The sequence below is a fragment of the Streptopelia decaocto genome, assembly GCF_964273445.1.
Source record: "Streptopelia decaocto genome assembly, chromosome: 6".
Taxonomy (NCBI): Eukaryota; Metazoa; Chordata; class Aves; order Columbiformes; family Columbidae; genus Streptopelia; species Streptopelia decaocto.
Window position 1 is genome coordinate 50,916,733 of NC_138660.1, and position 25,044 is coordinate 50,941,776.

Sequence of the window (25,044 nt, forward strand, 5' to 3'; positions counted from 1 at the left end):
ATCACTGATGTGTGTCTTATTTGTTTAAAGCATTCTACTTTAGAAAAATGATGTGTCAAATAGAGCGAGTGTTTTGATTTTACTTACCTGGTTGGTAGAACTGTAGAACTTGGTGAGCTTGCAGTGGAAAGAAATAGAGCATTGTCCTGGGGAGCCTCATTTGGGCTTCGCTTGACTTGGTACCTTGGATTTGCCTTGCTTACTTGGTTGAAGAACAGCAGAAACAGCAGGTATGGTGAGCATCAGACTTAGTCTAGCCTGACATTGACCTGTTTGTGAAATGAGATACTTCTTTATAGCAGCTAAATATATGTAACTTTATATTTCATTATTGAGTCTGTTTCTTGACAGTGTCTTTCATTGGCATTGGTACTTTCACACTTTATTCTAAGTGGGTTTTTTTTCTGTTTCTCCACTTAGATGAGAAGGGGATTTATTTCTTTCCTTACCTTGTATTGTTTTTTATTCTTTTATATCTGAATCTCCTCTACCATATGGTGCTTTGCTTCAAGGAAGTGGAAATGTGACTCCTTAAGTTAACTACAGCTTATATATTGTCATCTGGCTACTACAGTGTAACAATGTTATAATTCAGTCCTTTAGGATGGCTGAGGTACTTGTGTGGCACTTCCATTTTTAGTGTGCTTGGGGAATGAAGTCTAGGATTCAGGTGCAACTTTGGGTGTTACTGGGAGCTTTTCTCAGGATTGTTGGTCCCTGCAGGACACTTCTTTCATGCCTGAGGTGTCTCCAGCTCCCACTGTGGTTCAGTGGAGGAGTATCCAGTTATCTCTGACAAACTGAAGCAATGTTTGTAGATGTTTGACTCCTCTGAGGTGATTCAGAATCCTGTTTTAGGGTTTGTCTGACCCATAGGAACATCATTAGGTTGTGCTCATGCCACTGCAACAATCTGAAATCACTCAAGCCACCAGGCGGGTGAGAGTAGAATCAGATGCAGATCCTTGTTTACAAATCCATAAACAAAAATATAAAATTCTTAAAACTGAGGAATGGAAAAAAAACTCCACAAAATGGTGGTAGAGGACCTGAAATTTTCTTTTACTTTGCATGCAGCTGTCTGGCAGACAACCTCCAACCTTCCCTGGGAGACTGATTATTGTGCAACCCTGTTGCCTATGGTTGTGTTCAGAGAAGACACTGATTTAAGGCTCCATATTTCCTTTTATTTTTGGCACATTTGGAGGGTAAGGGGTAGAGGTTTCTTTTTACTTTTTAAGTCTGTGACTCTTTCACTCAGCCTTCTTTCTCAAGACCATAGGTGGTTTTTTTCCTGCGTTGGAAGTAGTAATGTCTCTTGGGCTTCACCAGGTGTAATGCTGCCTGTGCGGACTTTGGAGTGCCCTGCAGTGGAGCTCTGAAGAGATGGTTGATTTGTTGCAAAAGACATTTTATGCTATGATGGATTAATTTCAAGTCTTCTCATGTTTTTATTTCTCTTCTACGTACAGGTATAATTTGCTAATAATGCTTTAAACACTTGTGTAACAGATTGTACTTGGGGCTACTTTTGGAGTGAGGGAGACCCTGTTATTGGAGCCGCTGTAGGTGACTGGCAGCTGTGCCCATCTTTGAGTATGGCCATGGTGACCCATTTTAAACCATTTGTATTGCTACATGCATGTGTTTGCTCTGGCTTCGTTTAGCTATTGACTTATCTAAGATTTTCAATAATCTATTATGGCAAATAATTCTTTAACACAAATTTCCACTGTACGTTACTTCTTGTACTTTAATTTGGCCCTCTGCGGCTGTGCAGTGGGAAGGAGGGACAGAACGGGTATGCTGGGCATCTGAGGATGCATTTCATGGCTGGGAAGGTGCCTCCTGCGAGCCCGGGAAGGCAACACCCCCACCAGATCAACCTGGGCTTCAGCAGAGCCAGGCACAGTCCCACAGATTTCTGTCTGGTATGAAAGCAGCTGCCAGCAGGACGAGATCCTTTGAAGTGTTTAGTGGTCTGTCCTCCAGATGAGTTCAAGAAGAGTTCTAAAAGTGTGGGCCTGAATTTTAAGACTCTTGCTTATGCCAGTGCATATTTACATACCCAGTGGTGCCACTGCCTGCAGTGAGACTACTGACATGAAAAAGTGCTTATTGAGACAGAGAACCAGAAGACTTTTGAATTTCCCCAGTGAGAAACCTGAGATGAACATTTGGTGTATCCTACGTTTGGTATAATATTAGACTGACATTCAGCTGAATCAAACAGTATTTAAATTACTTTAATATTATTCCATCCAATCTATTTGCCTTACATGATCCTCATTATGACAGTACTTGTGCGTATTTAGTAATACTTCTATGTGATTTGGGAAAAACATTCCAGTTAGGTACTAAATACAACTGCTTAGCTACTAACCTTTGAAACAGGAACCGTTCTTGGCTTTTCTTCAGCATTCCAGGAGATGTAGCTCACAAGGCTACTTGTGAGAAGTGCTTACCCAAACTGGGTTTTTAAAAAAGCATTTCTGCAGTGCTTAGCTTAAACTAAAAGATAAAGGATAGCTGTTAGTTTATTGTCTTAGGGCAACAATGCTTCCAATGCACACGTATGCATGTAAGTATTCCAGAATTAGGGACCATTTTGAAAGGAGGAAACTGGCAGCATCCTGCAGTACTGAGGAACTCTAGAGCATGTTTGAAAGCTTGTGTAATTTTTATGATGAAGAGTACCAAGATGCGATTCCCTATGTAGAATTTCAGTTGGTTAAAGGTAATAGTGAAATTTAGGGCACACCATGGCACCAGTAGAAGAATGCAGTGGTTTTTTTTTGTTGTCTGAAGTTCCCTAGGAGCTGCTTCCATTCCCAGTTCCAATATTCCACAATCCTATGGAGGTTAAATGCAAGATGGAAATGGTTAACCAAGTCATTCATTGTTTCAGCATTGTGTTGATATTTTAATTGCTATAGTGACAAAATCAGGTTAACTTTTGAACCAGACTTTCTCAGATTGCCAACAAACATACTGTTCTTAGATCTGTCAGGTGTGCACTGTCGTGGTCTTGGGGAAGTCACAAAGGGCTGGAGACTGGTTTAGTCATTAGAAAAGGCACTTTGGCTTTTCATGTAACCATTCTTTACATGTTCTGATGCGTTATTGGGAATTCCCTGCTCTGAAGCTTCTGACCATTTTGTGCTTTCTGTTTTAATGTTTCACTTGCAACTTCTTTGTTGTAGTATTGTTGATGTGTGGTTTTGTATTCCAATATATAAGATGATAGAATGAAAGATTTAACCTATCTGCATGTTTTATCCTTGTATCAAAAGACCTTTTTTGGTGTAATACTTCTCTGGTGACCCTCTTTTGAAATTACTGAATCTTCAGAGCTGGTTTCTGTCTCCACCTTCCTCCCCTGAAGTAAGTTCTATGTTGAGTCATTATCTTGGGTGATAATAAAAGTCCTGGGTCAGCCACATCTGTAAAGTTTATTCAAGGACAGTAAAGGTATTAAGATGGTAACATGAAGTTCAGATTGTCCTGAAAGCAATATTTTGGATAATGTAGATTGTTTAGGTTTGACTCTTCAAAAGGTGTTTGTTAATACTAGTTTCCTACCTCCCATGGATTTTGTACAGAAATATACTAATATCCAGAAGTGGGTCAGATATTACAGCAATTAGGACTAAATATCTTATATATGTGTGTGTGTATATATATATTTATATATAGTTATATACATTTAAGTCATTCTCTGAAGCTGAGGACAGAGCAGTTTATTCAGACTGATAAAGGTTTGTGTTCAAGTTCTGCCTGTCATTTACTGTGTGAGTAGTTTCTTTACAGTCTTATGGGAATGTTCATGTCAATACTAGTATTGATATTCTGGATTAATAACAACAGCAGCGTTTGTTTTGGCAAGAAACTGGACTGGTAAAACTGTCTAGAACTCTAGTTTTAGAAAGGAGTAGATGTTGTTTTTCTGTCTTTATTTCGAAGCAGAAATTTAGTGTACGGAAAGGCAGAGTTCAGCCATTAAAATATTACTCAGAACAGGAATAACTCCATGAAGTTCTGCAGGTTGAACTTTGCAGAATTTTTATCTGGGTAGCGTTAGTGGTTTTGTGGCCTTATCTTTCCTACTAAATTAACTCATTTTTTTTCTTTTTTTTTCCCTTTCATCTGTGAAGTCCTTATTCCAATATTCTGCTGTCCCATTTTACTTTTGAAATCCAATTAAACTGCATAAATTCAAATAATTGGTTTATTCTTTTAGGAAATGCAATGCGTGGTCTTTCAACTTTAATTTACTGTGACTGTTGTAGCAAACTAATGATGACTTACAAGATTATTAGTGTTGAACATCCAGTGGTTGCACAGATTGATAACCTGCAAAGGTCAGATTGCTGCTAAGAAAAGTGGAGCTGTATGTTCTTATTAAAAATAGAATTCCTTGAAATTGCTCTCAATGTAGGACAGCCTGAAAGCAATTGCTCAGGACTGTAGTTGTGCAGTAGGTAGAGCCAAGTGGTTAATTTGTCTTAAAATATTAGCCGTTAGCTGGGCAGATTCCCTTTCACTGCAGTGTTTTGTAGTTATTATAAATTCCAAGTGTACTTATCAAAAGTATTTTCATTTATAACTTTCCAGTGTGTTCAGGAGTATGATTCCTCACCTGAGTTCTTGTACCAGGGGCCAGAACGTGACTAAAAAAGCTGTGGATGAATTGGGTTCTGTGCCCAAATGAAGAGGTTTATTTCTGACTGGTGTTTGACATGGTGTTCATTGTCACCAACCATACAGAGCACCAGATGTGGTTCAAGTGAAATGTCACCTGTCAGAGAGGGCCCGTCTCGTGCCCAGGTCCTGCAGCTGTGTGCCAGCTGTGCTCAAGTGTGGCTTGATGGCTGCACAGGCTTCTAAATACATGGGTGGCTGCTGTAAGCACGACTTGTATCACTTCTGCAATTTTGAGCTGTAGCTCTTTGTATGTCTGAATTATACTATTGTTTGTGCTGCCAGGACCACTTAATCTTGGCAGTCAAATTCCTCCTATATTTAAAGTGTTGTATTAGCAGTACATCTGGAAGCTTTCCTAGGTGTTATCTAATTCTTGTATTTTTTTATTTCAGAATTAACAATGATCTGTAGTAGTGTCTATGAAAATGATTCATTATGCAGTCAGACATTCACCCCAGCAGCTATTTGGAGTGTTACTTCCTTTAACTTTTATGATGCACCAAGGAACAGCATCCTACATTTGCTCAGCATACTGTTGCTAAATATTTGTAACTTAACTTCAGAGCTAAGTTTCTGGGTGTAAGAGGAATAATTAATTGTCATGCACTGTGAAGTCACCAACGTTTTAATTTTAGAATAAGTCATACCATGTTGCTTGAGTTTCAGATATCTGAATGACGTTCTTAACCACTTAAACCCACTTTTATCTCAGAATTAAAAATCTCTCAGAGTCAAAAACTAGCTGCATGAGTTAAAACTGTAGTTAACAAAAAATAGTTTATATCTTGATTCAGACGAAGACTGAAGTTTCAAATTAGAAGGCAAAATGCAAGGGAAATAGAGTATTGTACACGTGAGTTAGAATAGCTCGTCTGCCTGCATTATTCAAATATAAATTTCAGATTTCAAGAACAGGAAATGGTAAAACAGACTAAGTACACAGGTTTTTTGGAAGTGCATGCGAAAGGATTTTGGAAAATATTGTCATTTGTAAGGAGAAGATAGAATGTTTTCAGCAATCTGAAAACATTGAATCCAGTAAGTGATAAGCATCTGCTAAAACAGCATCCTTTAAAGAATGAAGAAAGACTGACTTGGGTTTGTTTCAGCTAAGGTTGTAAGGAAAATCTGACCCTAAGGCTGGAGTAGCATTGCTGCCTGTGATACGTATGTGGGATTTCACCAAAGTTATAGCAGGCAGGTTTGTTCACGCTGCTTGTTGCCTTACTTGTAAGTCTTTGTTACAGACATAGGTACCACAGGTATTTACTGCAGTTGTCCTAGTTTATGTATGGAAAACCAAAGTTTGTTTAATTCCTGATTGTTTTGACAGCCTAATGTTATTTTGTTGCTACGTTTGTGAGTCAGCAGCTATGGTGAAAGAAGCAACCTGAACTTTTTTTTTCTTTTTTTTTGTGAGTGGGACACACTGGGTGCGGGGAAGGAACAGCTGTAGGGGCAAGGCTGGTGCATTTTGGCAGTAAGTTCAGCTCAAGCTGTTCCTTGAGCTGTCATCTCAGTGTGTGGGTCCACAGGTTCATCCTTAGCCTGCCATCAGTCACGTCTCTCCCTTGTTCTTGTCCCTGTCACATCTGCCTTCTCTCATCACAGAGCTGATGCAGTTGAGATGCACAGGACCAGCAGTTGCCTCTGTTGCACTTTGGTCTTCTCAGCCAAACTGAGGGAGAGGTTGGCTCGAAAGCTGAACTGCCAACAGGGCTGGCAAAGTCATCTTTGTTCTTTATTTGGTTCTGCACCAAAGCCAGCTTATCAGATCAGCAGATCTAACCACCAGTGTTAAATCTCTTTGATTTCCTTATACCACCCTTTTCCTTTTCCTTTTCCCTGTCTGCACATCCTAGATCTCTCACAAAGTGCGGTTGCTACTTCACAACTTTATCAGGAGTTGACTTGCCGTGTTAAGACACCCTATCAATAACACTTGAAAGATTTCGGTGCTCTGTGCTGGTTTTAGTTGACATGATGCCATGTTCAGACCATCAAAGGTTAGTACAAACAAATCATCCCTAATGTGCAACTAGACATCTGCTGTGGGGAGCTCCACCAGAAGTTACCTACCCTTGGAAACCTTACCCTAGTTTTTATGGATGAATCTTCAGTTTTAATCTTGCCTACCTTTACAACTTCAAGAATTTCATCCTACTGAAGGAATACTGGTTTTCTTATTTATAAAGAGAAACAAACTGCTATTTATAAAAGCAGACTCGTGCTGGATTTTGCTATGTTGATTTTAGCAAACTCCTTACTGTGTTTCATCAAGTCCCCAGATTTGTTGTGTTCACAGTATTGTGGTGAATTGCCTTAGTGTATGAAAGGACTCCTTATCTATGCATCCTTGATTACTTGCATTTAGGAAAATATTAATTTTTAATAACTTTGCAGAGAGAGTATTAGATTTACTAATTGGTTAGATTCCCTAACTACTACTTTTAAATTAAATGTGTCATGCTCCTATTTGTTAAAATTCGAAAGAGATAATCTTAAATCAGTGCTCAGCAATGTTGTGCTTTAAACAGACTTCTAAAGTCAACTTTTCTTGGCCATGGAGGTAGACGTGCTGCCTGAACTGGTTTTTATCAAGCAAAGCAGAAACAGAACGGTTTTGCTAGAACAGCCTGGATCTGTTCAGGCTGATGCCAAGCAAATGCCAGCAAGCTCCACTTGATCGAAGTGGAATGTCATTAAATAGTATTTGTAGTATTCTAAGAATTGTGTTCTGGAGTATCCTATTCCCTGTTCCCTCAAACAATGCTGGAAAAGTGATCTCTCCATCAAATATGCTGGTAATGAAACAAGTGATATATGTATTACTGTAACATAAAAACTATCCTTAAAGAAACATAGTAAATGCTCTTGTGCATAACAATTGTCTAGCTGGAGAAAGAGAAAGGTGTCAGAGAGCATAATCACTGTGCACTGTGAGGTGCAAAAGGCGTACTGACCGGAAATGTGAGAAGAAAGTGCTTCCATCTAACTTCTAGGAAGCTAAACCAAGCTACAGTTGCAGGTTAGTAGTTTATGGACATCTAGAGACAAGAATTATGCCTTCCTTGTCTTTTCCATGAGAAAATTTTCCAAATGTCAACATTTTCCTTGTATTCTTTGTAGCACGTAGTTTAAAGAAAGCAGATCATAAAAGCTTGTGGAAGGAAAAAGTAGAAAGTTCGTGATAATTGTCTCAGTCCTCAGTCTTCAAACAACCTGGAGTTTAATTCAAGATTCAAGTAGATGTGATACACAAATCTAAAAGACCACAGAAATAACTGCTTTGTGTGTGTATACTCACACACATTCACTTTTGCAGGATGGTGATAAGAAGTCAGAGAAACAATCATAATTTCTTGCTGCTCGCCTAGCTACGTTTTCTGCTGCTAGTGTTTGCTGATCATCTTGGCCATCTTAAGTTGTCTGTGCGACTTTAGCAGCATTTTCTGTAGTAGCAGCAGCTGCAGGATAAATGTTGTTTGGTATCTGAACAGTTCACTGGCTGGATGAGCTGTTCTTTTTTCTGTCTTTCCCAGGAGTTAAACATAGCTGCTTTCGTCATGCTAAACTGATGGTAATTTGCTCTGTGGTGCCTGTGCACAGGTAAAACTCTGTGTGCTACATAGGAGAAAGCTGTGTTAACCATTCTGGGGATGACAGACCACTCTTTTTTTTCCTGAAAAGCAGATGATATCCTGTCTGTGACTATATTATGTCATACATCTGTAGAAAATGGACCTTTTATGCCATTTATGCTGGATATGCTATAGTGAACATTTGGCCAAAAATGTTTGATGTGCTTGGCTTTGGTGTGGCTATGTAACAGTGCAAGATCATCTCTGAGGAATGTCAAATTTGACTGGTATCCACTGGCACCAAAAATTTAGAAACAGTTGTCCTTGATGGTAACATCAGGTTGTCCAGCACACAGCTTTCTCAGCTCTTGTTTTAAATGACTTTTGCTGGGTATGAAGTGTACTTAAAGTTGTTAGCATGCATGTAACTGCACTGATATAGTGGCATTAATGCAAGTTGTTGGTCGGTATTCCTGCTGTGTCACAACCAGGCTGCGGACACTGAAGCCAGACACTGGCACCGAGGTTTGCGTGGGCTTTGCAACACTCCTTCCTGAATGGGAAACGATGCAAGAGGAAAATGTTTTAAAAGCAATGAAGTTCAAATCCAGTTCTTTTCTAATGAGATTTGAGCATCTATGTTTTATTTTAAGAAGCCATATAGAGCCTCAAGAGTAATTTAGAAGACTTTGGGAATTTCATTTGCAGTCTCATTCATGCTACATATGGTCTTGTTAAAATCCAAAGAAAATTGGTGTATGTGTTGCATGTGCAAACCAAGCAGACTTTGCTCCCTGGTACTCTACAGGGAAACCCTATGTTGAAAAGTTTTGCTAACATTATACACTTGTGTCTTCTGGTCTGTCAGCTTTATAGAACATTGAAATGTATAAAACTCTGGACAGGTTTTCAGCTTGTGTAAATGAATGCAGAACCACTGGTTGAGAGGTCTTTAAATTGAAGTTGCTGGGGTAGGGGGACTTCAATCTATCCCACTCCTCCCAGTTCAATGCTAGTGCCAGCAGTAGGTGCCCAGAACCTGGAGAAGGATAACAGGACAGTAGGAGAGTACCTGAAGAGCAAGACAAAGAAATCCCAGCCACTCCAGCCAGTAAGCCAGCTTCATTTGAGGCCCAACTTAAATGGAAACACATGTAGCATGGGGAATATACAAGAGGAGTGAGAGATGTGCAGACGCCTGCAGGGCTGTGAGCTTATTGGCATCATGGAGGCTGGGATGGCTCCTTTGTCTGGAATGTTGGAATGGAAGGATACAGGCTCTTTAGGAAGGACAGAGGAAACAAGGAGGGGGTGTTGCCTTCTGTGTCAATGGCCAGCTGGAGTGCATGGAGCTCTGTCTGGGGATGGATGAGGAGATGACAGAGAGTTTATGGGTCAGGATTAAAGGGAGGGCAGGGACAGGTGACGTTATAGTGGGGGTCTGCTACAGGGCACCCAGCAAGGAAGACCAAACGGGTAAGACTGCCATTAGACAGATAGGAGCAGCCTCGTGTTCATAAGCCCTGGTCCTCGTGGGAAAATTGAGCCACCCCAATATCTGTTGGAGCATAAGCAATCCAGGAGGTTCCTGGAATGCATTGATAATAGCTTCCATCTTCAAGTGATAGAGAAGCCAATGAGAAGAGGTGCTATCGTGGACCAGGTAGCCTGGGAGGAATACAGATAAATTGTCTGAACAAGCAGTGATCAGGTTAGGAAAGCTAAAGCCCTGATAGAGTTAAATCTGGCCAGGGACATCAAGGGCAACAAGAAAAGCATCTATAGGTACATCAGTGATAAAAAACAGACTAAAATGCGGGCCATCTCTGGAAGGAAATGGGAGACCTGGTTACTCAGGATATGGAGAGGCTGAGGTACTCAATGACTTCTTTGCCTCCATTTTCACTGGCAAGTGCTCCAGCCACACTGCTCAAGTCACAGAAGGCAAAGGCAAGGACTGGGGAAATGAAGAACCACTCACTGTAGGAGAAGATTGGGTTTGAGGCTATCTAAGGAATCCAAAGGTGCACAAGTCCCTGGGACCTGATGAGATGCATCTGTGGGCCCTGAGGGAACTGGCAGATGAGCTTGCTAAATCACTATCCATCATATTTGAGAAGTTGTGGTGGTTCAGTGAAGTTCTCACTGACTGGAGAAGAGGAAACATAACCCTCATTTTTAAAAGGGGAAAAAAAGGAAGACCCAAGAACTACAGGCTAATTGGAAAGACACAGGTTTCACTGATGGACCACTCGGTAGATAAGGAATTGGCTAGATCATAGAATCATAGCATGTCATGAGTTAGAAAGGACCCACAAGGATCATAGAGTCCAACTACTATCCCTGCATAGGACAACCCCAAAATTCACCCCATATGTCTGAGGGTGGTGTCCAAATTCTTCTTTAGTATTGTCAGGCTTGGTGCCATGACTGCCTCCCTGGGGAGCCTGTTCTGGTGCTTCACCACCCTCTGAAAAAATGTTGCATTCAGAGAGTTGTGATCAACAGCTCGATATCCAAGTGGAGACCAATGATGAGTGGCGTTCCTCAGGGGTCTGTATTGGGACCAGTGCTGTTCAACATCTTTGTCTGCAACACAGACAGTGGGACTGAGTGCACCCTTGGCAAGTTTGCTGACAACACCAAGATGTGCAGTTGACGCACTGGATGGAAGGGATGCCATCCAGAGGGACCTTGACATGCTGGAGAGGTGGGCCTGGGTGAACCTTATGAAATTCAACACGGCCAAATGTAAGGTCCTGTATGTGGGTTGAGGTAATCCCAAACACAAGTACAGTCTGGGTAGATAATGGATTGAGAGCAGCCCTGTGGTGAAGGACTTGAGTGTGTTAGTTGATGAGAAGCTTAAAATGATCCACCAATGTGTGCTTGCAGCCTGGAAAGCCAACAGTATCCTGGGCTGCATCAAAAGAAGTGTGACCAGCAGGTTGAGGGAAGTGATTCTCCCCCTCTTCTCTGCTCTTGTGAGACCCCCCCTGGAGTACTACATCCAGCTCTGAGGCCCGCAGCATAGACATGGACCTGTTAGAGTGAGTCCAGAGGAGGGCTGTGAACATGATCAGAGGGCTGGAGCACCTCTCCTATGAAGAGAGGCTGAGAGAGTTGGGGTTGTTCAGCCTGGAGAAGGCTCTGGGGAGACCTTATGACAGCCTTCCAGTACTTAAATGAGGCCTACAAGAAATCTGGAGAGGGACTTTTTACAAGGGCAGGTGGTGACAGGGCAAGGGATAATGGCTTTAAATTGAAAGAGGTAGGTTTAAACTATATACAAGGAAGAAATTCTTCACCATGAAGGTGGTGAGATAGTGGAACAGGCTACTCAGAGAAGTTGTGGATGCCCCATCCCTGGGAGTGTTCAAGGCCAGGCTGGATGGGGCTTTGAGCAGGAGGTGTCCCTGTGTGTGTGTGTGTATGCGTTAACCTGAGCAACCACAATAGCTGCTCACTCACCCCCCTCCTTACCCATCAAATAGGGGAGAGAATTGAAAGGGAAGGGAGAAACTTGGATTGAGATAAACACAGTTTAGTAAAATAATGAAACACAAATATACTACTAGTAAATACATACATATAAAATAGAAATAGAATGTAAAATAAAAGATACTCAATGCAATTCCTCATGAACTCTGTCAGCACTGAGCAGTCAGTCCCAGGAAACAGCACCTGGACCCAACAGCCGACCCTGGTGAGAAAAGAGAAAAAAGGCAGAAAGGCCCAGAGGTCTCAGCAAAACGCCAGGATGGCAAAAAGCCAAACTCATTAAAGTCCTGAACAGAATTCCCCCAACAGGTCTCTGTCCTGGCTCAGACTGAATGAGGAAAAGAACTTAGCTGAAAGATCCTGACTCTCCTTAAATATGAAGCATGATGCTAATAGCATGGAATATTATTGATCAGTCTGGATGCCCCTTCCAACTCAGGACATTCTATGATTCTATGTCAGTCAAGCTCTGCCCCTTCCATGCCCTCCTTACTGGCTTCCTCACACCTGTGGGCAGAGCACTCAGAATGTCCTTGGCTCTCAGACCAGAGCAACTGAAAACATTAACTCTGTCCTGGGGTTCTACCTTCTTTTTCTCAAACTAGATCTAAACAATGACCGTGCTAGCTATGAAAAAATGGTTTCTAACTGCATGAAGAAAACTAACTTGTTTTCAGTCAAACCAGCACACTGCTATATTAGTTAGGCCTTGAGACACAGAAATGCATTGGATAATTAGAAAAGGAAGAACATTTGCAAACTGAGTAGGAAAGATAAAATATTTAAACGGATGTCTACTTTATAAGTTGTGCAGCTCAAGAGCCTGTTCATGGAGTCATCTGGGTTCAGTCTTGATGATTCAGTCTTGCAAAACTAGCTTCTTTTTCTGCAAGGTTTTTCTGACATGCCACGTTTCCTGCAGCTGGAGATGCTGGCTGCAGTGAAGTGGGTGTAGTCTGTCAGGGAAACATTAAGATTTAGGAGTGTAGAAGAAAGGGCCAGAGCCAACTGCCTGCACTGTCCCATCTATATTGTCAAAGAATACATCAGGAGAAGCTGGAATAATCTGGGATATACTGCATTGGGCTACCTATAAAATACTGGATGGCCTTGCCAAAAAAGCACATACATCCTTTTCAAAACAGAATGGAGGGATGCTCAATAACAACACAGCCACTGTGGTGGGCGTAGCACACTGCCCATAAGGAACCAACAATTGTAGACAAAGGGATTTTCATAGGAATTAACTCCCTTGTACATGGTTGGGCACAAGTTCTTCAATTTATTTTTTAACTTGAATAAACAGAAAATGACATAGCGGATCCTGTGTCAGCCAAAAGAGCCATCTGTGGTCTAACCCTGTGACAAACAGTATAGCAATAATTCCAATGCCACCAACAGTGTGGAGTTTGCCAAAAAAGCAGATGCTTCTTTCAACATGCATCTTCAATGTGGTGCCGTTTCTATCCTATAATTGCTGTCTATGGAGGGAAGGTGGATAGAATAGTCAGATGAGCAGAAAGATGAAATTGTAGTTTGGAGGGACAAAACAAGAACTGGGAAAATAATAGCAAAAAAATAAAAAAGAAACCCTATAAAATTAATTTTGAGGAAAAGCTGAAATAAAGAACTGCAGAGTTTTCATATATGCTTCATGAAACCTGTGACACTTTTTAAATAAGAGACAATACTTGCAAGAGCTTATCAGAAATCTTAAGTATAATGTAATGTGGAAGAACAGTAAATAATACTTCAGAAACATTTCTGCAGAGTTTTTAGCTTTTGAAAAGAAAACCTTTCCTTCTCTATTATTTTAAAGAACTAAAGGTTGGCCCAACATACTGTTTTTTACTGTACTGCCACTCTTTTTGATACAGATACTCCAGCAGGTCTCTGAATAAGCCATGGTGAGTATCTGTGTGTCTACTGTGCTATTTTTTAATGTGGTACGTAGACTCATCAACAACAGCTTTATGAAATATATAGACTTAGCTGGACTAAGTACCAAAATACAGTGATGGATTGCATCCTTAATTGTTGAGGAAAGAGGATGGCCAAATGAATGTTGCATATTTGCTACTTTATGAAATCAAAAACTTAATTACCTACTCCCATAAAAATATGCATTTTAATATATCATGAATGGAAGTACTTGAAAACTGTAAGTATTCAGTCCCATTGAATATTGTCTGGCCTCATTTGTTGACACTGGAGGCAAGACTTCACAACAAGTAATGACAAAACGTGAACAAAATAGCAGTTGAGCTGGAGATCTGCGTTCTTCTAACAGAAGTCTGTTCTCTGAACAAAAGTAACTGTCTTGTGTGATGCAGGAAAGTCTCACTGCTGGAGCTTAGTTTTGCAGGATTCACTCACAGAAATGGTTACCTGCTGTCTCTTATTTTCCTAGGAGGAAGCCAAAAAATCCCCAGAATAAATCCAGATCTCTCATTTTCCATATATTTAAGACCCACCTGGTGCTGCTGCTTTTGATGTGTTACTTTTTGCCATTACACTATAAATGCAATGAGAGGACAATACATATTATTTATTTTCAGATCTCGGCACACATTTTTCCAAACTCCATTAAGACAAATAATTGCCCTGTTTCTTTTGCATTTTTAATCATGGGAGATGTCTGATTGTTTTTAATTTTTCCTTCTAAAAAAAAAAACAAAAACAGGAACTTTGTATTGTCCTAACCAACAGCATTTTCTACTTTGAGGTCTGCTTTCTGATCCTCAGTTAAGCAGTCCTTAAACAAAAAGCTTCTGAAGCACTATGAATTTGAGGACTAGGGAAGAGGAGGAAGCAGTAGGATGGATGATGCCTTCCAGTGTGCCGTTTGCTCTGCTTCCTGCCCTCCGGTGACTGCACACACTGAGAAGCTCAGGAGTTTATGAAGTAGCTCAGAGCTTGTGCTCTGCTCCAGCCTGCACCTCGCTTTCTGCTACAGAGTGCCTGACAAAGGCAACCGCTGATCCAGGCAATAGTTCTTTATTTTGCTGATGAGAACGTTATGTGGGACAGTGTCGGAAGTCACAGTCAAGATCTCTAGATATTTATTGCTTCTGCCTTATGCACTAAACTGCTTGCACTGGCAGTGAAGAAAATGACGTTATTTTGATGTGATCTGTTACTGTTTGCTTTTATAGTCCTTTTGTTATCTTCTAGATACTTATAAGCTGATTGTTCAATAATTTGTTCCAGAACATTCCCAGGAATTGAAGTTGGGCTGACAGGTGTGAAGTTCCCTGCGTCTTCCTCTTCTCCTTAAAAAATAAAATGAATTAAAAAAAAATTACAAGATGCTCGATGACTGACAGAAAAATGAAACTATACATTGTAGTTCTCTGTGTGCCACCTGCAGTTTGGCTGGATGTTTTTTTTTCATGTCCTGGGCATTCAACAACTTTTATGAAGCAGAACAATTGACTGAAAACTGGTTCTTTTCTTGGATTTTTCATCTGCTTTGGGCTGACACCTGAAGAGTTTTTAAATGGTGGTAGTGAGTAGGAGTTTCCTGTTTAATGATTGCTTAAACGGAGTCCTGTATACAGTGCGAAGAAACCATTATGGTCTAGTTTAGTGATCTCTGAACCTCTTAATGGTTTGGACACCAAAATAGTCACGTATCCGAGAGGCATATGCAAATGCTGCATTTCTGCATTTTTCCCCTTAAACCTCATAGCTGCTGCCTTCAGTGCTCTAAGAAACCCTCCATGTGCTTATCTATGGCATTTCATGGATTCCACTGGATATATGGCTTGTGCCACTGTGTGGGACCTTCCTGCTCGCATGTGACCCAGTGTGGCCCCTCTCCCATCACACAACCTGAGACATAAAAAGGTTATTGAGTCATTTTTTTGACTTGGAGTCTTTTAAGTAGTGTCTTTTGAGCTGCCATTGAAGTGTTTCTGAGTGTATGTGGTTTGCCAGCTCTGATGTGACCATTCCTGGTCTGGTCTTACCTACTGTATGACACAGGAGTTCTAAGTTAACTGCTGCTTCAGTTGAAGCATTTCTCCTACCAGTGATATCTTGGATGTTTCCTGTTGCGAAGAACGTTGTAAGATTTTATACCCTGCTATTAATGTGTACCAACAAATGTGTAATGCAAGGGAGGAATTATTTTTGTTATTTGTATTTGCTGTCATGTGGTGGGCTTGTTACCTTTCAGAGGCTTGCATAAACACATTAGTGTGTGAGTTAAGCCCCTCTCAAAATGGATGTGTTTTCTTCTGATTGTAAATTGAATCCTCAGGCTGGAACAAAATCCTTAACATGGTCTGGGGATTGAGTACCATTTTCTCTCTGGATCCTGAGCTTGACTGGTTTCACTGAAGGAAATAGGACTGTGTATTTACCAGAGTCAAGAAGGAAGTTGGCAGTGACTTATTTGGTGTCTATTGCTCAATGAATGTCTAACCACAAAAACATGTACATGCTTTTTGGTCCGGTAGATCTTAGTACTAAGCTGTCTTTCTTCAGTTACTTCAGAGTCTTGACTTTCTTTTTATATTCTTAGTGTAGACTAGCCATTGGATTGCTGCAGCCCGTTCAAGTGTAAGAAACTGAAACTCAAATATTTTGCTTTTGATGTGTCTATGATTCTGTCATAGCTAGGGCATGATACCAATGTGTTGTTTCAGACGATTTTTGCTGTGGTATGGCTAATTTCATGTGTCCAGCACCTTTTGTCTTTGGACTGGAAAAGTCAGTCAGTGGATCACTTAAAAATCCCTGACAGGGGATAAAGTCAATGGAGCAGGTGAGCTCCTGGGAACTCTGAAGCTTTTTCGTTATCAGTGACACTTCAGAAGAGCTACCTGAACCAGGAGGAGCTTCCTGCATCCATTGTTTGCTCTGGTGTTGCAGTCTGTCCTGCCCTTTTCTTGGAGAAAAAATGGTTCAGTAGCATCAGCAATGTGGCCAGGATTATGCTCCTACTTTTTCAAGTGTCCTTATAAAAAGGAAATAACAGACTTGGACCTTTGTTTCATTATTAGCAGAAGGTCGCTGCTGCATTAAGCTTTAATATGTATAATTTAAATAGTATTGGTTCCATCTCCTGTAAAAATATGGGAATGTGACATTTTGTAACAAGCTGAAATGGTTTACGTCAGTACTTTCTCTTGTTAGTTACTTTCTGGTGAGTTCAAGTTTAGTCCTGCTATGTTGCTGTGAAGGGTCATTTGTCCTCACCATCCTGAGGAAAAGGAATCAAAATAGCAGTCAGTGGAGAGAGCTTGGGTTATAATCAGAATACTCTTGGGGTAAAATTGTTAGCATCTGAGCTGTGAGTAAGAGTTTATACTAGACTTTGTCTTGTTTCATTGCTGATAGAGCTACTCTTCATGAAGATCTTTTAAAAAGGAAGCTGAGAAAAACACCTACTCACTCCTGCATTTCCGTATTTCAAGGGAGGGATTCTTAAATGGCTCAGAGAAAAGATGTATTTACTGCTTTCCTGGATTTTACTGCAAATGTTTCTTGCTCTTGCTGGCAAGATGGTTCAAATTAGTTAAAACACAATAGACTTAATAAAAAAAGTCAAAGTGAAAATAACTTTTGTTTTTTTTACTTTCTTAGATACGTGATTATATCCATCTATGTTTTTCTTTCCTTTTATGTCACTTTAATATGGAGAAGACTGTCAACTGTATTTAGGAAAATAGTTTTCATAGGACTTTGCACTAGCATGGACTTGGCTATAACATACAGGCAAGAAAAAGAGCATAACCCTTTATTTTTATCTTGCAAAACTCCTCTTAAAACTTAGGAGTTAAAGAATAAAATTAAAGCTGAAAGGCTTTTTCTTTTTTTTTTTTTTTTGAGTACTTGATTCTCAAGCTGTTTATCACAGTCCATCATTATCGCAACGGCAGCTGTAGTATTTTGGTCATAGTTTTTCCATGCCAAGATAATGGAAGGTTTAGACAGCTTTTTGGGAGAAACCCAGGGCTGGGTCTCCAGGTGCTCCTGGCCTGTCTGGGATATTTCGTAACAGGGGAGAGTCTGTGCTTGGTGCCAGCCTCCACCCACGGGGTCCGGCATCTTCCCAGCTCCTAGTTGTTTCTGCTCCATCTGGCTGGAGCAACAACACCCGTCTTTACTGTCTAAAGGAAGATGGAAGAAGCTTGGATCCTGGGTGTGCACATAGCTGTGTGTGATCACAAGACACGGTATCTGTGGCCTCAGCCTTGAGCAGTAAACCAGCCCTTGCTGGTATAGCCATGTTGACTCTTAGAGCATCGCTGTGAGACTATGTTCTTTACCTGCACAAAGAAAATTTAAGGTCATTGGTTTAATTGAAGGAAATGGTGCAGGTCGCAGGGTTTTCCAATCCTGACAAGGTTTTCAGCAAGAGTCTAGAGGACCCAGCTTCTGAGATTCTCTACATTTTATGTGTGTTATACTGAAAATGCTTAGAAAGCAGCTGACTTGCCGAAACGTCTTGTGACAAGTGCTGACAGACTGAAGAACAACAGCTGGAGAACCTACCCTGAGGCAGGAGATGTGAATACAACAGCAGCAGATCTTTCTATTTCTACTGGTTGACTCATGTCCACTGAGAACTGGATGTGGAGAGGCCTCCAGAAATTCAGATTTTCTTGCCATAGCATTGCAAACATGATGACAGAAACCATGAAACAGAATAGTGCAGGACAATCCAAATGGCATCCCCACTACAGGCATCAGTTTGCAGGCTTAAACTAAATGATAGTTTGGTGATTCCTTATCTAAAGGAAGGTGATAAAGCAATGGTCTTCATTAGTGAACAGCAATTTGTCAGACATTTGGACTTTTTTCTGTTAAGGACATGATTTTATTCCAAACAACCTCCTGTTCCCTGAGTTGTACACTAAGTGTGTGCCTTCTTTCACTAGATGTGGCGTATTCAAAGTTTCCTGAGCCCTAGCTTTCACTGTACACACAAAGCTCTGTGTTAAGTTGATTAAAAAATAAGTGAATAAAAAATCATCCCCCAATTTAATCCAGAAACTTTCCAGATTCATGTAACTTAATATTTTTTATCACTGTTGCACACATCCACAAAAATATATGGTCATTTTTATATAGTGGCATTTACCAAAGGTGCTGTTTTGAAATGCTGTTTAGTGAAATCAAGAGGGTTGGGCAAAGGGAGGTGGGGTAAGCAGGTACTTGAAGCTTAGTCACCTGAACAAAGCCAGGCAAACACAAGTGACAAGATTTTGAAAGTATGAGATGATCCAAGTAGCAGTTCAGGCTAAATCAGATAAAATATGCTGTAATGTATGGTTTGAATATAGAGTAGATATGTGAGAACTCTGTTATTAAAAGTCACAATATTTTTCCCATTAGGAGTTTTAGCTGAGTGAAGGAACTCAATTAAATGCTAGCATGTTGTATAACTTCATAGACATGCTTTTGTAACATGAAGTTAGAGACTTAAATGGATTGCCACCATAGTATTCATTGTCTGTTTTGGGCTAATCGTTATCCAAGTTATTTTTTGCTTCTTGGACGTTCTTTGGACTTTTGCAGTCTGAAGGCAGCAAGGATTGGTATCTCTCAACTCCTGGGTCAGAGCAATTTTTAAGGGTTGTCCCGTTTTCTTTTGGTTGGGCTTTTTGTGTGTATTTTTCCTGTTGACAGCGAAGCGATTCTTCTCCTTGGCAGGCAAAATCCTGCTCTGACTCATTTCCAGTTCTTAATCATAGAATGGTTTATAAGACAGACAGGAATCGTTCATACCAAGATGAATATATTCTCCAGTTGTTTTTCAGTACTTGTGATCGATCCCATTTTGGGGATTTTATATCAAGAAGAAAATGCAGGCAGTTTTTCTTGGTTTAAGGCCTTCCATGGGGCCTGTTCTGTCACTGAGCTTTTCCTGTTAAGGAGCCGTGGTTTTCCCACTGCTGTGCTCGGGCGGTGGGGGCTGGCGGGAAGGTCCCTGAGGGGTCAGGCCGGGGGGTGGGGAGTGTCTCACAGGTGGCTCCAGGGTGGGATGGGGTGATCGTACAGCATAGAGGATGATTATTCTGTCGGTGGCCTTTTTTGCTTAGATGTTTGTTGAAAAGGACAGGAAGGAAACTGCTGTGGAGAAAGAATGATCGCCTATTACTTTTGGGAGTGAAGACTAAGGAGGAAATGGCAAACCAGTGTGAAAATTATATTTCTTGTGAACAGGAATATTGTCACAAGAAATAATGGTCTGTTACTTAGATTTATTCCTGTTCTACTTGTGTCCAGTGTTTTAATTTCAGATGATTGAAGAGAAAAAATAATGAATGTGGTTTTACGTTATGTTACATTATTGCAAACTGTTGTGAAGTCCATATGATAAAATCTTAAGGACAACTTTTGATACGAATTTGCAACAGAGACTACAGTTTGTAACACAGAACTTTTCAAATTTGGTTTCAGGCTTTATAAAAAGCTTTCAGTTGATGTTCATGAAAGCTGTTTCTAAACAAACAACCCCAGACTTTGGCCAGGTCTCTGCTGCAGAACGTCTTGCCAGCGAGCACTGTATCAGCCAGGGGTGTGGAAAAAAGTCATACATCCTCGCTGACATTGACACATTGGCAAAACCCCAGGTGTGGATGCAGCTATGCCAGCAGAAGAGAGCTTTTATCATCTTAGCTTATGTTGTTTAGGGAGGTGATGCAACTCCGCCAGCAGAAAACTCTTCTCTTGGCAGGCGCTGTGGGCGTAGGAGGCTCTGCCAGCGGAGCTGCAGCAGCGAGGCTCCGTGCCACCGGCCAGCGTTGCAGCAGCTGCCACGGGAAAAGAAGAGCCTCTTTGAACAAAAGAGGGACCTCTATCGTTTCATTTTTACAAGTAGTTGTTGATGAGGAACAGAGTGGAAAGAGTGACTCAGATTTTAAAATTAAGTTTTAATGTAAAAAATGTGTTTAAGCCCTATGGTTTTAGGATATCACTGGTCCTTTAGTGGTTGTCTGAGTGTCACTGGGTTGCAGGGTTTGAGCGCTGCAGTATGCGCAAGCATCTGTGTTTTGTAAAGCTTTTAGGGCTGGTAAAGGTATGAGTTTCTGTGGAAGCAGTGGAAAACCTTCTGTCTGTAAACTTAGGAAGACAACTGTAATCACATTTACATTCCCATCATATTTGGATGTGACCACTAGCACTAGAGCATCTTCATGTTTAAATGAAAGTTTAGATTTCTCAGAAGGGAGTGTTTATATTTTACAGGAAGACAGAGTTAGGATTCCTGCAATGCCTACACACACACACACACACAGAGTCATTTTCTTCTCTTGCCTTTGACTAGCTGGTGGCAAGATTTTATAAAACTCCAGTTTTACATGACATTGAAAAACAAAGATTTTTAAGGGAAAGACATTGTAAGAAGTAAAGGCAAAATCAAACCAAAGATACTGAAGAACAGAATGGAGGCTCTTAGTCTCTGATAGTAATTACCAGTTAAGATGACGATTGGTATGCGTACATTGACTTTCATGGCAGCTGTGCGTACATGCACGAGAAAAGCCCGTGTTTTGAAGCTCTGAACAGAGCAGTTGTGCATGTGATCACTGTGTGCACTTTGAGAACTCCGCTGAAGGCTTTTAGAAGAGCAGCACCATGCCAGACCAAGTTTGTTCAGTTTGTTATGAAAATGTTTTGAAACTAGTTGCTCTGTCATTCTACATGGCTTGTAACCTAAAAATAATTGCCTGGCGTTACTGGAAGCAGAATGATCCGACAGCCCAACTTGCACTGCTATAGTTAAAATCCGTCAATGTTTCCATTACAAACTTGGAGGGAGGCTTTAATCTTTTTCCAATTTTAAATAATACCTGGAAGAAATTCTAGATCAGCGTTTCAACTCAGAGTATAAATCTTCTGGAAGAGATTTGATGTTTCTAAAAATCTTTATTTAAAAACAAACAAACAAAAGCCCCAGCCCTATGGCAATGATACATTGATAATCAGGTTTGAAATTTTAAATGATCAGGAGTATGTGCTTGGTGGTTTGTGGTGGGTTTTTTTTTTTTGGTCATTTTCAGCTCACTTCAATTAGGCGACAATGTTTCTACATATCTATGTTGATTTTATAGCGAGTGTTTCAGTTTGCTGTTCCTGGCTGTTATTGCTGCATAATAAACTTTGCAATATGCCAAACTGGAAGATTTCAAAACTTTCATAGGGAAACAAAAAAGCAACACATAGTTATCATGAAGTATCTGATATAAGACATGCCTTTGTACTTTTCTCCCACTCACAATTCATTCCAATTTCCCGAGGTTATCTCCAAAATAGTTTCACTTTTCTTATTTATTAAGGCAGTAGTTTCATGGATGCTTTAAACTGAGGTAAGCTATAATCCCCTCCATTCTGCCCGCACATTCCTGCTCCCTGCCTTGTGACAGCCAAAGCTTTTGCGTAGCACAAAACCACATGTGGTGAACCAGATCAGGGAAGATAATTTTTTGGTTCGGGCTGTGGCTACACTAGTATGAGTCCAAAGATGAAGGCGGCACTGGGGTGGGAACAAGTGAGTCTACACTGACATCTACTTTATATTCCGCTTTATTTTTTCCCCCACTTTGCCTTTCCTCCACGGCTCACAAGGCGGTTCTTCGCTGGGAGCTTCTCGAGCTGCCGGGGCTCAGGGTTTTGCAGGAAAGGGGCCACCGTGTGCAGCCAGTTCTTTCTGTCAGTGAAAACCTTGTAGTCACAAGACTTCTACTGGTAACTTTAACTCTCTAGTAAATGTGTTAAAGTATTCCTCTTTTACAACACCACAGAGCTGGTTATAATCCTTTCTGTACCACGTGCTGCTATAGTGTTGTTAATGCAAATGATTAAGACTGCTCTTGTGCAGATTTTCTCTGTAACCTTTTTATGTTCAGTTAGGGTCTGATTTTAAGAACAATAACATTAGATACCTTCAGGACTAGGTAGATGTGCTTATGTGCTTACATCCTTTTGAATTTTTTGCCATCATACAGAATCTTTTTCTTGAGACTCTTAAAATAATTCACAAATACAGGGATCAGTGGCAGTATGACAATTCTGCCAAGGCACACAGTTAATGTAAAGTCTAGTCCTTAAGCTGTCTGTGCTCCCCTTCTATATTAAAAAAAATAAAAGCATTATTGTGTGAAGTACTAAAAGCCAGAAGAGATGCAAAAGAGGCTTCTAATTATTATTCTGTTTCTGGATAGATTAAGGAAGTAGCGTAACCTTCACGTCTGCCAGAATAATTCATTCGACATGTGGAATATTCATAGTGATGTAAACTTAGTTTATCCTTGCTGAAACCTAGAACAACAATATCTCTTATTTCGTTTTCATACCAGATGCCACAATGAAGAGTGATAAAATCCTATGAGTAATATTCAGCAGAAGTTATATATAATTTGAGCCTGTGTCATGCATTGAGCGTGCTTCAGATGGTGGTTGGGTGTATTAGAATGGGCCTGTGAATCCTGTCCCAAACGGGGTGTGAAAGCAGGTGTATTTAAAGTACATGAGTAATTACATACAGATTTAACACAGTGCTCCAAATGGTAAACAGGCTCCTGTAGACTGAGCTAATGTGCATGCTGTGATTGTGATCTCTGGTTTCCTCTAACGCGCTTTTTCCTTTGCAGCAGTCCATTGTACCAGCCCACCCAATGGCTCCTCCTAGTCCCAGCACCACCAGCAGTAATAACAACAGTAGTAGCAGCAGCAACTCAGGATGGGATCAATTAAGTAAAACAAACCTTTACATCAGAGCACTGCCTCCAAACACCACTGATCAGGACCTGGTAAAATTATGCCAACCGTAAGTACTATGCTTAAATATATATTATTATGTCATACCTTAAAAGCTTGTAGTAGGTATACAAAATGAGCGTTTGGATTATGAGGGAAGAAAAACAGATTTGTAAATAAAAATCCTTGTGCTCTAGTACAATAACAAGTTTCAACTTCCTTAGCAATCAGAAGGAAAAAGAATGTATTTGGCACTTTGAAGAAGCAAAGAAAAGTCAAAATATAGTGGTGAACAGAAACAACCCATTGCTTGAGTGTAAACTATAATCACTTGTACTGCTGCCTGGTGCTTTTGAAATCACAGATAAATGAAAATTAACACCTGAATGTGAAACTTGCTATTAAGAACCTGCAACAGAGGATCCTCTGTTCACTACTAAGATAATCTGTTGATGCAAACTCCTCAAATAATTGTTCCATATCACTGTAAATTACAGTGTGCATTTGAATGCTTATGCTAGTTTCAGGCTAATTTATGTTGGCTGCACAACTATATTTATGATTAGAAATAGTCAGTGCATGTAAGAATCCTCTCTAGTGGCTGGAGTTCTAGGCAGACTTGGCCTAGCAGGGATTTTTCATGCAGTGTTGTTAACATGAGATTTTTTTTTTGCTTGTGCGAGTTTTTGGTTTTGTTACTTAATTTTTACGGCAATGCATGCCTTTTAGTTACTTTGAAATGTGGGTCAGATGTCAAGAGACTGTGCCACTATGTTGTTTATACACTGTTTAAAATCACCTTCCTTAAATGTTTTACTGAATTTTAAAAACCCTTAATACTTCCAAAATTTTTAGTGCATTTCCTGGATTGTTTTGAACTAGAAAGTACTTAGCTAAATTTTCAATACTACTGGTAGGAATACACACAAATCTTTCTTAAATGTGTGGAGATCATTACGATTTGTATATAACACTACCATCTGAAAATCTCAAAGTAATTTTATGTTCAATTTAGCAGGTAACTAACTAGGTGTGCACAAAAATATATGTCAAAGATCACAACACAAGTTAACCGAATAGCTAGGAAAACCTGTAATTCTTGGATCCCACCTTATTTGAGACTCCTTAGTTTTCGAATATTACAAAAAATCTGATACCTAATTTATAGAGATTTTTCTTTTTTAAACAAAACTTGAACTTTCAGGATAGTAGTCACATATCAGTCATACTAACGTTATAATGAAAACAACCTGCTTTCAGGTCTTTAGAGAAAAAATTTCCATTTGATCGTTTTCCCAACAACAAATGAAATCCATGTGCTTTACAGAAAAAATGACAGATTATCAATCTGTGCAAAGTTTCATTGATAAATTAAGTATTTTTACAGCTTCCCTTGCGACAATGACTTCTTGTCATTTGCATTTTAGTTGCAAATGTATGGTTTACGGAAGTGGATTTTTCCTTCCCTTTTTTGTCTTATGAACTGGTGAAGAAACCTTGGCCTGCACACTCATGTTATGTTAGGACAGAGTTGTGAGGTTAT

The 25,044-nt window shown here is 40.2% G+C and overlaps 1 protein-coding gene across 3 annotated transcripts in view; it reads left to right on the plus strand.

Annotated features, from left to right (window-relative positions):
* Positions 1-25,044, plus strand: part of RBMS1 (RNA binding motif single stranded interacting protein 1) — a 148,174-nt gene that overhangs the window by 57,805 nt on the left and 65,325 nt on the right. For all 3 annotated transcript variants that reach the window (XM_082055373.1, XM_082055374.1, XM_082055375.1), the window contains exon 2: positions 23,396-23,571. In XM_082055373.1, coding sequence (XP_081911499.1) covers positions 23,396-23,571 — 176 coding nt within the window. The remainder of the gene's footprint in view (positions 1-23,395; positions 23,572-25,044) is intronic.